At 39.3% G+C, this 17,972-nt stretch overlaps 1 protein-coding gene across 3 annotated transcripts in view; it reads right to left on the bottom strand.

Annotated features, from left to right (window-relative positions):
• KIF5C (kinesin family member 5C) overlaps positions 1-17,972 on the bottom strand; it is a 143,645-nt gene that overhangs the window by 29,087 nt on the left and 96,586 nt on the right. For all 3 annotated transcript variants that reach the window (XM_015596694.2, XM_006921056.3, XM_015596693.2), the window contains exons 13-18: positions 17,419-17,487; positions 15,477-15,683; positions 13,242-13,388; positions 6,380-6,568; positions 2,481-2,598; positions 261-337 (exon numbers count right to left, since the gene is read on the bottom strand). In XM_015596694.2, coding sequence (XP_015452180.1) covers positions 261-337; positions 2,481-2,598; positions 6,380-6,568; positions 13,242-13,388; positions 15,477-15,683; positions 17,419-17,487 — 807 coding nt within the window. The remainder of the gene's footprint in view (positions 1-260; positions 338-2,480; positions 2,599-6,379; positions 6,569-13,241; positions 13,389-15,476; positions 15,684-17,418; positions 17,488-17,972) is intronic.

Here is a 17,972-nt window from a genome sequence, read left to right as displayed (position 1 = left end):
TTGTCAGGAGCAAGGAAGAAAAATGTACAAACGTAACGTAACTCTTATTTAAAGACATCTTAAGGTTTCTGGACACCTCCGTCTCCATCTCATTTCTCAGCCAGCCCACACTCTGAGACCAGCTCTGATTGCCTGGCATCGGCCCCTCCCCGCTCTCTCCTGCACTGCCACACACATCTCTGAATGAGACAGATTTTCCTAGAACAAGAAAACCCAGGCCAAATGCATGCTGGGCTTGGGGGAAGGGGCGGCGCACGCACCTTCATTTCCTCAGCATCCTGCAGCCGCGTCAGATGTTCCTTTTCCTTATCCTGGAAGCTGACTTCATGCATTTTTTCTGTTTTGAATTTTAAATGATGACTTAAGATTTAACTGCCAAGTCTCACACCACAAAGTCAAAATTAAAATTAAAAAACAAAAAAAGAAGAATGGCAATGGGCAGAAACATCAGTCTATATCACCGATTGAATCCGTGGTACAAAGGAGTGTGCCTCTGAAGGAAGACTTCTGGCTAAAGCAAGGCTGGCAGCTCAGGGACATTACTTAGGTCCTCAGGGGAGTGGCGATCCAGGGTTGTGGTGATCCGGGGTTGTGGTGCTAACTTGGAACAGGCCATTCCAGAACTGACCTGGCTCACACCTGGGAGGACTGGTTCCCCACCTGGCCTCAGAGTGACCCCTGAGGCAAAGTACGTAAATGTCCCTTGTAGACAATAAAGCGCTGTGGACATTAGTGGCGCTTAGATTGATGCCGCTATTAGAGTTCCAGAAAGAGCTAATTTACCTCCCACGGGTAAGCTGTTTATTCTCTAAGAATCTGGAACAGGGAAACAATCTAAGGACAAGAACAAAGAAAATAGAAATATAAAGTAACGCTCTCCAGATTAAACAGGAAGTGCCCATATTTGGGCCAGGGCTGCTGGGTGCACAGCTGGGGGGCCAGTCCCAGCCTGTTCTTGTCAGCGGCCCCCTGAGCACATTGTGCAATGCTCAGCCCGAGCTGGGGGCTGGGGATAGAGAGAGGAAATGATTTAAGACAGAGACATTCAAGTCATTAAGTGTCCTCTCTAGCCTGTTCCACTTTATTTCAGGTCTTCTCCATTCTATTTCATTTCCACTCAGTGGCATCACTGAGCAGAAACCATTTACACAGGGAAAAGTTCTCTTCTGTGTCAGGTTTTGGGTGGAGTATTCTATTCCTAACATGCATCCATTTTCACATAAAGAAAATGAGACAAGGTCATAGTGGGGGTGGGCATGTTCTCTGTCTTTTTCAATTAGCCTTGGCATTTGAAACAAAATGTATTTACTGAGCAAATAACTATATAACAATAAGAGAAATAAAAAAAGGATAACATCATCACCAATCCTATTACCCAATCTAAACCATTTTCATTTCAAATACTAATTTGTAGGCCTTGAAATACAAGCATCCATTGATTTTTAAATGTTATAACCACAGTAAAAATAAAATTACATATTATTATTTTTAATCTAAGGTTGCATTTTAAGCGTTGTTGTAGCCTTCATGTACTTCACCTCCAATATGAAAAAAAAATGTTTTATTGTACAACATACCATAGTTCATTTAACTGTTGGATATTTATGTGGCTTCCTTTTTTTTTTCCACCAATATAAGTAATTCTGCAATGAATAGCTGAGATTTAAGGATCAAAGGTATGAAAAGCGTTATGATTATTAACATGGTTTCCAAAATGCTTCCCAGAAAAACTAACAACTTTGCTTGCAACCCATAATATGTGTGTTCCTGTTTCACCGCCACGCATCCATTCTTATCCCTGTTCTGGTCTCTGCATTTCTAGTCACCTTTCTTCAATTTTTTCTATTTTTCATATTTATTTTCTATTTTTCATATTTACCCTATGTGTTGGGTACTTCTCTAAGCAAAGGGAGTTGGGAGGCTGCCTAGAAAAAGGGAAGAGCTTGCTCAAAGGATAGAAGGTATGGGTAAGCCGTTAGCAGAAGTTCAGACTTCATGTTAAAAGCAACAGGATACCATGGAAGGGTCAGAGGCATAAGATAGAAGCTGACTTTATGATAGACCCTTGGGTTACACAGCTCCGTGGCCAGCCTAGAGTAGACTGGGGGTGGGACCCTCAATAGATCAATGAAGTCACAATTCTTAATTAGGATTGAGGACAGTGACAATAAAGACCGAAGAGAGCAGAACCAGAGAAGCATCTGGCAGGTCAAGTGGATAGGCCATGGAGACAGAATGGAGGCAGGAGGTAGAGAAAGAGGAGGAGGCAGGGTGGTGGACTGAGGGGAAATGGGAAGAAGGGCAGATATAAGTTGGGGACAGTCTTCTAGATGTTTCTACTTTTTTTCCAATCATGCCATCGTTGTCAGTATACCAAGAAATGCTTCAGTTGAACAAACTAAACATCATGAGTACAGCCAACTAGAGAGTATCTGGTTTAGGCCAAGAGTTTGGCACCTGCATAGTAGTCGATCATTTACCTTGGGCTCGGAGCTTGGCCAGCTCTTCACTGAGTGAGTCTTGGGACTCTTCCAACTGCCTCCTCTTCTGTTCCATGTTCTGCATGTAGTCTGTCAGGGACTTGATCTTGGCTTCGTGCTTTAGACAAGCAAGTAGGTGAAAAAGAGGAGTCAATGACTAGCAAGTGGTCATTCCAGCTTGCCTGGGGACTGTCCAATGGGAATATGCAATAGAGGAGTTCTTGAGTCTCTTTTTGAGTTCCATCACCCAAATGGTGCATATTCTGCCCTTTGCTTGGCATCCAGGACATGGACTCAGAGGATCCTCTGCTTCATTCCCCACAGACAGCGCGCTGGGCCATGTCCCTCCTTGCCATCAACATAAGTCAGACACCAAAACCCAGGCTGGCTTTCCCACTTCCTCACAGAAAACAATGTGCTGGAGAGAAAGGGGCTGGGAAAATGTCTAGGGCCGAGGGCTTCATTCTTTGACCCCACACCTCCGGATTACATCTTTGTAAATCAAATACTACAGCTTCTCTTTTCCTCTCTCTCAAACTTACCAATTCCTATCTCATGGACTTTGCATTTTATGTTTTCCTCTCCCTGGTAAGCTTTCCCAGACATGGACCTGGCTAGGTCCCTTACCACTCAGGCCTCAACATTTTCTTATAGCACCGAACTTACATATGATTTATCTATTTCCTGACTTGTTAGCTCCATGAGGGTATAGAGTGCATGCTTAATCAACCTTAGTGGAATGAATGACTGAATGAATGGGAGCTCATTGACTAAATAAGGACAGCTGTCACTTCTAAACAAATGGAAATATGCCGACACTCCCCCTTCGGATCTACAGCGTTCACATTTAAGCAGAGACATAGGAGACTGAGCTCTAATCTAATGAAATAACCTCTGGGAAATGGGACTCAGTTGGGAACAGTCATTTATAAGCACAGCTTTTGGTGAAGAGGATGAGTGTAAACAAAGAGGATCATAGCATTTTAGCTGGAAACATTTTGTCAGATTCCTTAGAGCGTGTCAGAAAATAGCCAAGGTTTCTCTAACTTTTGAACCCCAGAAATAATGACTGAATCTTTAGCTTTGTATAAATTGTAGCAGAGTACAAAACGGCACCTAATGGAAAACTGCACTTGTTGCTAATGTAGAAAGCACTGCTTAACACAGGTATTCGTTAACCCCCAAAATATCCTAATATTCTTGACTCTCGTGTCATATATCCAAAATCAGTGTCATTTATGACCTGGGCAACAGGAACTCCAGTCCTGGGCCCCACACTTTAAAGTGCCCTACTTGGGCCATCCGCTGGCTGCACCCCATTCCACTGAGCAGAGTTCGCAGGCCAAGGGAGTGTGCCCACCAGATACCCATGTCCCCTCTAGACCACACTCTGAATACTGGGAATCTAGAAACTCTCTACTCTGATGGCCCTACGGCCACTCCCAGGGTTTGAACTGTTGCTTCCATCATCCATTTACATAGATCACAGCTGACAGTTACAAAGCTCCCCCAAGTTCACAGAAAGTGCAGGCAGAACTTGTACGCGGAGGCTGGTACACCCACATGGGAGGAGACAACAGTGGGCTGAGGGCTGCAGGGCCTTTATTTTACTGCGGCCTTGACCTCCAAATGACAGATGCAGGACTGCCCAAAAAGCACAGGCTACCAGTATAACAGGTGACCTGAGAATCAGACTTGAGGTGCTAATGTTTATCCTTTTACTTCCCAATTTTTATAAAGTATAAAAATGTGAAACAGTAAAGCAAATCCGGAAAAAGTGGTGTAAATTTTGCCCATAAACCACTCTAATTTATCAACTACGTTTGGCCCTTAAACAACACAGGTTTGAACTATGCGCATCTACTTATACACAGACTTTTTTCAGTAAATACCTATATTGTTTTTGCTCCCCAGTCGGAAGTCCACAGATGCAAAGAGCGAACTGTTCACACTGATGTACACCGTTTTATCAGGGGATCTGAGCGGGCATAAATTGTGGTATCCGTTGCGGGGGAGAGGGGGTCCTGGAACAATGCCCTGCAGCTATGAAGGGCAGTTAAGTGTTTGGAGAGTCAAAAGTTATACTTGGATTTTCACCTGTGCGGGGACGGGTGGGGAGTCAATGCCCCTGCCCCCACGTTGTTTCAAGGAGAGACTACATTTCTCATTTGTATTCCTGCTCTTACCTATATGAATGCATATCTTATAAAGTTGCAAGGCATAGCACAGATATAACTCAGCATTTTCATTTTCATTTAACTTTTATATAAGTATACTTTCCAAATGGCTGGGTTTTAGAAACTTTTTGTAAGAGCTGCATAATATTCTTCCATATAACTTTGTTATTAGCCTATCAATAGATTAAGGTATTTATTTTATTGTAATGTAAGTAATATTGCATTCAACATCTTCCATATAAGTTTATAATATAATTTAATCAGCAAATGGCATAACATAACATGAAAATTTTTCATTTTCATTACCAAAGTAAACTATCATAAGTGAAATTACTGGACTAACATAGATTTTGATGGTTTTTGAATCTCAATGAGCTTTCCAAAAAGACTAACCAAATTATACTTTTCTCAACTCTATTTATAAATTTCACTATAACGCACCAGCATGAAATGATCTTTTCAATACATTTTTGCTTATTTCATTAGTTATAAAATGGAACCTTTATGTTTTAACTTGCATCTCGTAGACGATTATTGTAGCAGACAAGGAGGCTGGAGGTAGTTCTATAATTACATATTATGATGTTAAAAAGCATATCAGAAGGAGGTATGCCTTTGTCTGCCTCCCAGTATTGTCTGATGCACCACTTCACACTGGTATCTGTTTTCTCAAATGATCAGTGAATAGCAAATACTGGGCCACTTACAGAAGCCTCAAATCCCAAACACCAAGCTCAGATAACAGTGGAGGACCAGGAACTTTGCTGCTGTTTTCCAAAACCACCTTACTAAAATGAGAATGTCATTCCAGTGGGAAGAAGAGCAGCCTTACTCACTGAGAGAATGAAATGTGCCCTGAGGCTTGAAAAATCCCTTCAAGGCTTTGGGTTCACACATGTTGGTTTGAGTCTGAGTTCTGCCTTTCACTGGCTGTATGAATTTGGACACTATATTTAATCTTTCTCAGTCACAGTTTCCTTACTGAAAAAAAAAAGGAACAATAAAACCTGCCTACTAAGATTATTTTTAAGATCAAGTGAGATAATGCATGTAAAGTACTTAGCACAGTGTATAGTGCATTGTAAACAGTAAATAAAATGTTACCTACTACTACTAATAATGATAGTAGTAGTAGCAGTAGTTTCTGTTTACATCTATTAAATTGGACCTATGGTAGAGATTAAAAGATGAAAAAATGTTGCCTTAGCTGACTGAAGTTTTAGATTTTACCCAATCTTATCCATTCATTATAAATTTCTATCCATAGCTCTCGCTCTCGCTCGCGCGGCTCTCTCTCTCTCCATCTCTCCATCCATCCATCCATCCATCCATCTATCCGTCTACCTACCTACCTACCTACTTATTCATAGACAGCTAGACAGAGCCTCTCTCTCTCTCTCTCCATCCATCCATCCATCCCTCCCATCCATCCATCTGTCTACCTACCTACCTACCTACTTATCCATAGACAGCTAGACAGAGTTTTATAGACATATCTTTTCAAAAGGAACTGACATTAATCTATGTAATTCACACAACAACATGTAGCCTGGGTTAGGAATAAGCCTGGGCTGTCATTGCCTGGGGAAGCCATGGACAAGTACTACGTAAAGCAAAGTACATCAATATCCATATTCCACACCATTAGCCCCAGTAAGAACCTGGAGGAAGCAGATTTCAAGAGGACACGGGTGTGAAATGAGGAGGAAAGGCGTGACCTACCTGGGATATGAGCAGCTGGCATGCTGCCAGCTCTCGCTCACTGGCATTCATCTTCCTGTTGGAATCCATCTGGGCACTCTCAAGCTGTTTGCTGCGGTTCACCAGGGACTTAACCTCTGACTTCATCTTACTGATGTACAGACGGGCCATGGTGAACTCCTCTTCAATGACTCCATTCACATCTGCCAACTGAGCACAAGAGGAAGCAAATTCAACTACTGCCTACAATTCCCAGAGGTTCGTGGGGTCCCTGAAACCTGTCCATGGATCTTCGAAATGTCTGTGGGTTCCTAAGAATCCCCAGTTATAGGATCGCAAGCTGAAAACAATCTCTAAAAGGTACTATACGTTCAACCTCAAGTTCTCTGAAACCTCCAGTTAAACTTTCAATTAAAAACCTCTATTAAATATAATTGTCAATTAACCAGGCTTTTCTTTATGATTGATTTTTAGGATAAAAGAGATAATATCAGAAGGAAAAGACATTGAAGATTAAAAAAAGAGATAACTTTGAAGAGGTGTTCCATTCAATGTCATACACCCTTACATTTCCAGAACAGCAGCAAGACCTCTGAGTCCCCATAAGAACTCAAATCAAAATTTCAATTCTGTTCTCTATAGTCTGCTATTCAGAGAAAGAAGTAATCTAATGGCTTGAATATGTTTCTACAACTAAGGGTTGAAATTAAAAGGGTTTTCTATATAGTCCTCAATTAAACAAACAAACAAAAAATCTAATGAATAAGAATGTGTCATTACCAAAAGCCCCTCTAGAGCAGCGGTCCCCAACCTTTTTCACACCAGGGATCTGTGCTCCTATGAGAATCATGCCTGATTTGATGTGGAGCTGAGGCGGTGATGCTAGCACTGGGGAGCGGCTGCAAATACAGATGAAACTTCATTTGCTCAACTGCCACTCACCTCCTGCTATGCGGCCCAGTTCCTAACAGGCCGAGGATCAGTACCAGTCCACAGCCCGGGGACTGGGGACCCCTGCTCTAGATGAAAGTTTTCCTGCATAACTTCTCGTTACTACTAACTTATGTTTCCCTGCCTCTTTGTGCCTGCCTCTTCAAAGCAGACAAGAATCTAGTTTATTATTAAATACACCTTTAGACGAGAAGATTCTGACAGCCAGCTCTCCTGCATGATCTCATATTTGGCTTCTAAGTTTCAAAGCCCTACTGGAAACAAAAATTGAAGCAAGATACTTAGGACAGAAATCCATTTGCTGAGATGTAAACATGCTCTTGACAGGCAGTTGACCAAAGGAGCAAAGTAAATTGTGTGCATATTTTGTTTAACCACCAGAGGGCACCCTAGCACCTCAGGAGAAGACGAGAGCGCTGTCCAGAACCCAGCCCATAAACAGAGGCTTCAATTGGCTTTAAGACAATGATTCCGACGATGTTTTTCTGATGTCCCACAGTATACTCTAACTGCCCACTTTTGTCATTATTGCTGTCATTGAGTCATCATGTGACTATTTTTTTCATTAAACATTTAAGAATTAGGAATATGGAATCAACCCTAAAAACTGGTAGCGGATAGTAAGCACATTACACCACACTGAACACCTGTAACTTGGTGTCAACCTTCCCGTAAGACTTCCATAACAGTATTTACTAAATCAGTGTCAACACAACTCAGAATCTATGTTAACAGTAAGGAAATGTCCAAGTTTCAACTCCTGGCTCCATCTTCATTTAATGGAGGTTCTTGCTAAGCCCATTATATTTCTGACTGCCAACAATTTGTCTACCAATGCCACTCCATTACATAGTCCCTTTAGAACCTCACAGCATGGAGAAAATGGGTAAGAAAAGCCTACAATCTTTAAATTCAGTTCTGTTTCTCTACCTTTGTGATTGGTCTAATGTAGAAAAGAGATTGAAAAAACTCATTCTTTAGCCTGACCAGCTATGCCTTGTATATTGTCCAGTTTCTCTGGAATGGTAAGGAAACATCCATGTCTTTTATGTGGAATTCACAACCCACAGGAGCTCCTGGGGTGGGAAACGTCACTGAACCAACATGTAGGGCATCCTGGGAAGGGACAAACCCCTCCTCCTCTCCAGGTCTGTCCTTAGACAAGAACACTTTCTATTCTATGCCCCAATCCCAAGTGAATTGGGGAAGAGTAAAAATATATATATACATTGACAAGCTTCCTCCAAAGTGATAGCTGGATAATCCTTTCCCCAAAAGAGAACCAGAACCTCTGAAGTCTACTCTTGTTGTAGATCTAAAAGGAGATTTTGAATCCATGCCTAATGGAAAAAAAATAATACTCCAAACAAATGGTATTAACTGTGAGGTTTCTTACCCCCTAAGAGTTCATATATTTAGTCATGTAAGTTCAAAGTTTGCAGTAATTCCAGTACACTATTATTTCAAAAAGAAGAATCAGAGTCTGTTGCTGAAATGTTATTTATAACTCTCCCGTGGGTCTGGCGATAATTCCAACAGTACATACTAGACTGCGTGATGCAGTACAAATGACTAATCCAGGAGAAAAGGCTGCCTTTCACATGGGAAGGCAGATGCTGCCTGCCCCTTCTACTCTGCCTAGAGGAAGAGTCACCCCCACACTCACCATCCCACCCCATGTTTCCAGAACATGGAGTGGCTGTGCAAGGTGACACTTTAGGCCAAGTAAAAGGTTCAGATTCTAAAACAGAAAAGTCAGAATGATACTAAAAGAAGTCAGTATGGGCCAAAAGAAAATTAGACAGCTAATCTATTCATTGCATTTACTCTACCTCTATTCTATTAGTTTGTGGCTGAATTTCTGGAAACCTTTGTTTTAAGGAAAACCCAGTGATATAGATACATTAAAAAAATAAAAAGAGGAGGTTCACTAATAAACCTGCAAAAAGTCAACACGAGGCTCGTCTTGTCATTTGCTGGTCTCGTTTTGTTAACTAACGAAATATTGACTGGACTCTAAAAATGTTTCAAGACATGACTGAGCTGGAGAAATATGAGTCTTTTGTTTCCTTACTATTCAGGCCTGTCATGTTCTGGAACTGAGGAGACTCCAATTGCCATCTCTATCCCCTCACACCACAGTACTACCAGGAGGGACGTTGTGAAAACTGAAAGAATTTCAGGAACGAAAATATAAGATCACTGAAAGATTTTCTAGATCTGCTCATTTTCTTAGATCAAAAGAATTATATCAATTGAACAGTCCTAACAATAAAAGTATCTGTAGTAAGTGGGACTTCATCAAACTAAAAAGCTTCTACAGAGCAAAAGAAACAATCGAATTGAAAATGTGACCCATAGAATGGGAGCAAGTATTTCAAATCATGTATCTGATATGGGGTTAATACCCAAAATATATAACAAACTCATACAATTGAATAGCAAAAAACAAACAATCCGATTTTAAAATAGGCAGAGGATCTGAACACACATTTTTCCAAAGAAGATATACAGATGGCCAACAAGTACATAAAAAGATACTTAACATTACTAATCATCAGGGAAATGTAAATCAAAAGCACAATGAGCTACTACCACCTCACACTGGTTAGAATGAATGCCATCGAAAAGACAAGAGATGACAAATGTTGGCAAAGATGCGGAGAAAAGGGAACACCCGTGCACAGTTGGTGGGAATGTAAATTGGTGCAGCCACTATAAAAAATAGTATGGAGGTTCCTCAAAAATTAAATTACTTAAATTAAAAATAGAACTGCCATATAATCCAGGCAGGGTATATAACTCAAGGAATTGAAATTAGAATCTCATAAGAGTATCTGCACTTCCACATCCACTGCAGCATTACGACCATAGCCAAAATACAGAAACAACCTAAGTGTCCATCAACAGATAAATGGGTAAAGATGATGTGTGTGTATAAATATATCTATATATAATTATTCAGCCATGAGAAAGAAGGAAACCCTGCCATTTGAAACAAAATGGATGAAACTTGAGGTTCATCCCTCAAGTGAAATAAGTCAAACAGGGAAAAGATAAATACAGTATGATATTAGTTATATGTGGTTATCTAGAAAATCTAAAAAAGTCAAATTCAGAGAAACAGAGAACAGAGTGGTGGTTATCAGGGGTTGTAGGGGAGGGGAGTGGAGGGATGGGAGTTATTGGACAAAGGGTACAATCTTCCAATTATAATATTAACGAGTTTGGAGATCTACAGAACAGCATGGTGATAATAATCGTATCATATACTTGAAGGTTGCTAAAAGAGTAGGTCTTAAATGTTCTCATCACAAAAAAAGCAATGGTAACTATGTGATAAGATGGTGGTAGCTAATGCTACAGTGGTAATCATTTTTCAACATATAAATGTATCAAGTAAAGATATTGCATACCTTAAATTACAGTTATATGTCAATTATATCTCAGTAAAGTTGGGGGAGGGAGTACCTGTGTTCATAATGATAGATCTAAGAAATATCTCTATATGTCATGTAATTTCTCAGTTGACAATCTTCCAGATAATCTGGGTTCACCTTGTCATTTTATAAATTAGGAAAATGAAGCCCAGAGAAGTAAAGTGACTTGCGCAAAGTCACATCATTCCTCTTTAGCTTTCATTGCTCTGATGATTAAATCATAATTATGAGGGGGGGGAAACCAGAATGATTAATATCTTGCTCTATAAGAGAGAGTTATCAATGAAATTAACTAGTTCTCAATGGAACTGGAACTAACTAGGGCATCCAATGTCTAGAATCCAAAAATATCTTTAAAACATCCAGATGAGTATTTAAAAATAATCTCAATCATAATTCAGATTCCCAAAGGTAAGGACTCTTTTTTTAAATGCTGAAGCACCTAGACACTCCTTGATTTCATTAGCATTTCATCAGCTCTATTTTAGAACTTAGCATAAAAATATCTTCCTTTATCGTTATCAGCAGCAGGCACCAACTTCCCATAAATCAACTCCACCTTCATATTTCAAGGGCCACTTAATCACACCAACGTCAGAAGTTTATTGTTCAACACCAATGTATGCCTCTAAAAATTCTAATAAATTCTTAAATGTAAAAGGACCAAAATGGAGCTTAATAGGGTTAATCCTATAATATCTGAGAATTCTATACTATAATTAGGTTCATTCATAAAGATTCATGAAATATCCGTTACAATAGATGTTTCATGAAAGAATGGTTAGGTTCACAAGAAGCCATGCCCTCTAAGCCTAGAGCTGTTATACCATCCACGAAGGGCTTTCTAAGTCTCCTAGAAATGTCTATAAACAAAAGTAATTTGGGAAGCCTTTTCTAGTACAATTCCAGCTCAAAACCTGAGAACTCCCACAGAGCAGGCTCACATAGAATCCAGCCTTTTAAAAGTCAAATGGCTAAATTAAAAAATTTTTGGTTTTAGGGATTTGTGAGGTGGAAACTGAGTAATATAGCACCATTCTTGGGGTTGATTAAATCCACACGCATTTATCAATGGCTACGCTGCACAAGGTGTTGTATCATAATGAAGCTATAGTAACCAAAATGGTGTGCTATTGGCACAAAGATTAGATCAATGAAACAGAAAAGAAGATACCTATACAAGTTTGGGGGTGATGGATATGTTCATTATCTCACAGTGGTGATGATTTCATGAGTGTGTACATATGTCAAAACTCCTTAACTGCACACTTTAAATAAGTGCCATTTACTTCATGTTAATTATACCTCATTAAAGTTATTTTTTTAAATGTATCTCTTATTTTTCAATGACATCTCTTCTATAGCGTAGCAAATGATTAACTTTTCTTGGCTGATAACTGTTTATTCTCTTTTCTCTTCATTCCTAGTTTGTGGACAACTTTATACTATCCCCATGCTTCTTTCTTCTCACCTCCCTTACTTCCTGGCTATCAATGGCACCAATTGGAACAACTCTAGGGGATTTAATCATTGTTGGTTTAAGCCAATAATAGGAATCCTGTTTCTCTTTGCTTTCCCAGCTTCCCTTGCAGTTGGGGGTGATCACATGACCCAAATCTAGCCAATAAAGTATAAGGAGATATCTAGGGGACTCCTGGATGGAAGCTGGCTGCCTTTTTAGCCCATCCTGCCTTGGATGCAGTTGTGTTAAGACGTGATGATTGGTGCTGTAGCAGCTATCTTGCTGCCATGAGACAAAAATCTACAGATACTAAAAAGTAACAGGATGAGGAAAGCAGAAAGGAAATAATCCTTGGATCCTTAACACTGTTGAAACACTGCACCAAACCAAAATTTGCTCCTAAAACTTTAATAAGCAAAAGAATGGCCTAGGGAATGTCTCGTTAAAATGCAAATTCTAACTCAGTAGGTCTGAGGTGGGCCTCAGAGTCTACTCCCAACTAGCTTCCAAGTGATGCAAAACACAACCTGAATGGCAAGATTCTAGACTTCTCACACTGTGAATAATTAAATGTGGCTTTGTTTTTTAAGCCACTGTTATTAGAATCCTATTACTTTCACCTAAAAGCTTTCATACTGATTGGAGAATTTTCACTGTTGGATTCTCATAGAAAAGGAGAAATACAATTCTGAGACTAGAACTGTTGCTTAACCTACCTAATTCCAATTTTTTTTTGACAGTGTCATATAAGTTTGAGAAGTAAACCAATTTACATAAGGTTGACCAAGATTTCAAGGCATTTCCTATATTCAAAAGGCAAATATTTTTCTCCCCCCCCCTTACTCAATCATTCACTTATTCATTCAATCAGCCCTTTGTTCATTCATTCAAATATTACCAAGCATGTGACAGATGCAAAGCACTGTGCTAAGCATTGAATGATACTTGGAATAAAGCACAGACTCTGGTTGCTTAACACAATGACATTATAAGAGCAGGCAGAAAGGATAAAAAAAAAAAAAGGGCTTACAGTCTTCACATCATTGGTGCCAATAATTCCACCTATCTCCCCCAGATCCTTCAACAACAAATTCAGGATCTCTGTAGCTCTCTTTTTCTGGTGGTTGCTAAGCTCTTGCAGCTGGCTCAGCTCTCTCTGTGTGGTTGTCAATGTAGTCTGAAAAACACATTTTAACAAGAAATTAAAAGGGTTGCCCATCGATTTCATACATGTAGCCTTGCAAGAATAACAACATAATGTAGGATGGAGTTCTCTTATCATTTTATGTGATTTCGACATAAGTCCTTTGAAGTCAAACTATGGTAGAGCACTGCATTCTCTGATTAGAAGAATTATTCTTGGCCTGATATGTTATGTCTACACATCAAATGACAACTTCCAGGTTAGTGAAATAAGTTATTAAAAATAAAGCCGAAAAGGAGCCCTTAGGTTTATAGTGAGTAATCATATCTTACTACCTACCAGATGTTTTACGTCGGTCCACATTCTCCATGGTCTAAATATACCTGTGAGCACCCCACTTCCACTCCCAAACAAACCTGATCCCTGGACCACTTCCAAATTCCCATCAGACTTCAGTCTGGAAGGCCCAGAGGAACATTAATGAGTTTAGAAAACAACTCAGAAAAAACCTTCTAATCTTCACAGTAAGCTGAACTGAACACTCTACATCTCTTTTTAAAATTAGTCAACAAGAAAGGGCTTCTTAATATATAACAGAAGCTCCATTTTATCACCAAACATTATCAAACCTATTTATTTTCCATTTCTGATATATGTTACCAAAAGGTATATATTTTTAACTAACTTAACGAACTCTGAACATCAATGGAATAGCTATCTTAGAATGAACTCGGCCAACAAAGAAAATAATTCTCCAAAATTATGGAGCTTTGGAGGTTAACGCAAACAGACTTACTCAATTCTTCCATACGTAGTTATTTTACTAGAGCACTTTTTAATGATCTGACTAAAAATAGTACTCTAAATGAGCCTAGTAATACTTTTGACAGAAAATAAGAACTATATTATGGAAAATGTTTCATTGTTTTGAGAAGCAAATACCAAAACTAAATAAAGAATCCTGCAGAAAACAGTAAGCAGAGAAAATCTAAGTCTCTTCCTTTCTTAAGTGATGTTTGAACTGGGTTTTTTTTCTGTTTGCTTTTATTTTTGTTTTGGCATTGCCACTGCTTTTGTTTTTAAAATCCACAGAAGCAGTAGTTCCCATCTTGGGAAGCATTTAAAGTCTTCTTTCATGCAGTTCAATGTATGGAATGAGAAGCCTTTTCTATCAGCTCTACAGTCAGCAGATTAGAGCTTTCCGGCACCATCTGCTACTTCTCCTTGCCGGGGAGGACTGGATGTTTTCCACAAAGCAGGCTGGGCACAATCCCATGATACCAGACCACTGCGCCATGGTGCCAAGGGCAGTAGCATACAGCCATTCAGCTTCCTACCATCCATTTTCCAAGTAGAAAAGAACAAAATGGACACATCCCACCACCAGCCACCTTGCCAAATGTTCACTGGCCCTGCTGCCACAAGCTCACTGTGCAGAACCTGCAGCTTCTTTCACTGGGAAATCTGAAAATTAGAAAATGTACAGACTGAAGCACTGGTTTAAAACAGGACAACAAACAAACCAGGACAGCTCAGTCATGGGATGGAACAAGAAGTTGTGGGAGGAACTGAATTTCATTCAGGAGGGTATAAACAAGAAGAGTGAAATCCATACCTTCCACAGTCACCCACTCTCGCCTGCTGATACAACATTTTATTTATTGATATTGAAGCAAATGCACAGGTCCATGCTAAGTGCTTTATGTAAACTGTCACTAACTCTCACACAGGTTATTATGACCATTTTTACAGATAAGGGAACAAATATTCAACAAGTTTAAATGTTTTGACTAAGGCCTAACAGTTGTAAAGTCAAAAATTTAACTAGGATTTTCCTGGATCCAAGGTCTGCATTCTCTTAAGTATCACAGAGCATCCCTGCTAACATTATAAATCCCCTGGATACAAATAGTTGTGCTATGTAGTTCTAGAACGAGTGGACAAAAGTCACTTATATAAAATATTTCGATCACTAGAGGATTTCAGAGCAGGTACCTCAGACTAACACTGAAAAACCATTCAGCCAACTGCCTTCCTATATAAAGTCTGCCAACAAATATTGATATAAGTACAGGAACAGCAGCCAAGAAAGTCCCGCCCCCTAGACACAAATGTTCCAACCGTTTTCTGGGCCAGCTCATCTGTCAGCTGCTCATTGGCCCTGGTCTTGTCCTCCACTTCCTGTGACTTCTGGTCATAATTGACAGCCAGCTCCTCCAGAGCCTGGAGAACTTCTTTCACCTCATCTTTGGCTGCCTCATTTTCAATCTGGAGACGCGTCAGCTCCTCTTGGATCTTCTCATAGTCTCTTCTTGTGGAAGCTAAAAGCTGGGGAAGTGAGATGGCATGGAACTGGTGAATGTAATGTTAAAATGGTTATGTTCTATACTCTATCCAAAATAATTAAATAAAAACACATCAAAGAGAACAAATCAACAAAGCTCAGGATGACTAGAAACACTATTGTACATCTAGACGCTAAATTAAAAAATAGCATGTTATTTCAAAAATTTGTTTCTTCTTCCTTTTATTCTTTTTCTTTCTTCTTTTTAGTTTAAAGCTACATAGGTTTAACTCAAACAACTGATTACACATCAAAAATCAACACACTTTATAAGAATAAAAAACAAAAAAAAACCACACTTTGTAGCTGGCTGGCTATTCCACATGTTTAACAAAGTTTGAGGGGAATCATTTCTGAGGACTATCATACTTGCATGGCTTTTTAATATTAACATTATTTCACATTGTAAGCTGGTCAAATTCAGAATCAACCAAAACAGTATAAAAGGACAGTTATCGATTTTTCTTAGCATTCATCACCAGTGTATAGAAGGATATACTCTAAATATTAACATAAGTTAAAAGTGAATGACTGGGCTTGTGGATGGTTTTATTATCTTTGTGCCTATTGTTTCTCTGATTTTCCTGTAATGCACAGATACTGCCTTGACACTATAAAAAAAGAAAAATATTTAGAGTTTTAACAGTAAAGAAAAGGAAGTATATCAGAGGCAGTTATAGCAAGATAGAAATGCGAAAGAATAGAGTGGCAGGAAGAGGGCAGGAAAAACTAAGCGATAATAAACTAAGCTATAATAAAGAGGAAAATCAATTAAATGTTTCATCTGACTGCAAAGCCATACAGAATCTCCCTGCCAAGGGAAGTATTTGGGCAGGAGGCATAATCATTGCCCTAGAGAGATGAAGGGGAACAAAAAAGAAAAGGAAGGAAATGGTTATAGAGTTGTGTCTATAGTAAGGCTGGGGCTAGGGACATGAACCCAAGCCATCTGCTATAATTGCATCACGATCCAATCTACAGTATTTTAGCAACAAAGCAAGAAGCACCCTAAAGCACAAAAGAAAAAAATAAAACTTAGATGGTCCTCAAGAAGAGACTTACAAATCATCTATGTTTAATAGATTGGCTGTCTATCCTTTGCTTAGGTTCCTGTTTGTAAAATACTTGGCAAAGTGCAATGCAATAAAGACTACTGCAGAACTGAATGCCATCAGGAAGGCTGAAAACAATTCGCCTCCTTTTTACTGTACCACATAGATACTAACACGGCATTTGGACCTCTTTCCTCTTTGCTTTCTATTCCTCTACCTTCTGCTTGTTTGTTTGTTTATTATTCCTACAAGATAGCACGAGAACATGGTGTATATCAAAGACATGAGCTGGCTCATCTGCGAAGCTGAAAAATGTCTGGCTAAAACGGCAGGAAACAGGAATGCTGGGCACTAGATATGAGGAAGCAGAACCATCCTTGCCAGACTATGACGCTCCTTCGTCTCTATTCTTTAAAGACTAAGTGTAGCAATCAGCTACTTACTCTCAAAACGCCAGAGCTCTACAAAGTCAGACATTTATTTTCTACATTCAGGCAAAATCAGTGTTTAACAGGCAATGAAGAGAAATCTACCAAGAAATTTTCACATGATTCAGTGATTTCAAAAAAAAAATTCTTTGCAAATTAAGTTTCTGGAACAAACATCAATAACAAAGAGTAATAAAAGAACTTTGTAAAAAAAAAAAAAAATTTACTGCAAACTTTACCTCATCCTGATCCAACATCTGTTGCTTCAGCTTTTCAGCCAGCTGGCTCTGCTGGTTAATTTCATCATCCTGAAACGAAACATCGTGTTTAATTCTTTTTGGTTAGTTATGTCACTTTCGATATCCTGGTTTGCCGATGATAGTCGGATACCAGGATGCCAGCTATAAACTTTCTAATAAGTGGAAGGGAATGGTGTGGTGCTACTCCCAAAGAAGAGAGATCGGTTCTGGGATCTTGATTTGGTTAAAATACCTCTTCACCCATCTTTGGGAGCAGATGGAACATCTGGGTATTCTGGAAAATACATCCTTCACATTCTGCTCTCTTTGGGAGCAGATGCAACATCTGGGTATTCTGGAAAATACATCCTAACATCCTTTGCATTCAACTCAATCCCTGCTCTTCCAGAATTCAGAGACTGAAGGCTTGGGAACTGCTCTCTCTCTCCCAATTCAAAGATGTTAACAGTAAATTCCTGGCTTGAAAAAGAAGGCAGTGAATTTCTAACCATCTGCACTGTAATATATTCATGTCCCAAATCTTATCAAACACA

Source organism: Pteropus alecto, unplaced genomic scaffold (assembly GCF_000325575.1).
Source record: "Pteropus alecto unplaced genomic scaffold, ASM32557v1 scaffold3, whole genome shotgun sequence".
In the NCBI taxonomy this organism is placed as follows: domain Eukaryota; kingdom Metazoa; phylum Chordata; class Mammalia; order Chiroptera; family Pteropodidae; genus Pteropus; species Pteropus alecto.
The sequence above is the reverse complement of the archived record's forward strand: the minus strand, read 5'-3'. Positions and strand labels throughout refer to the sequence as shown.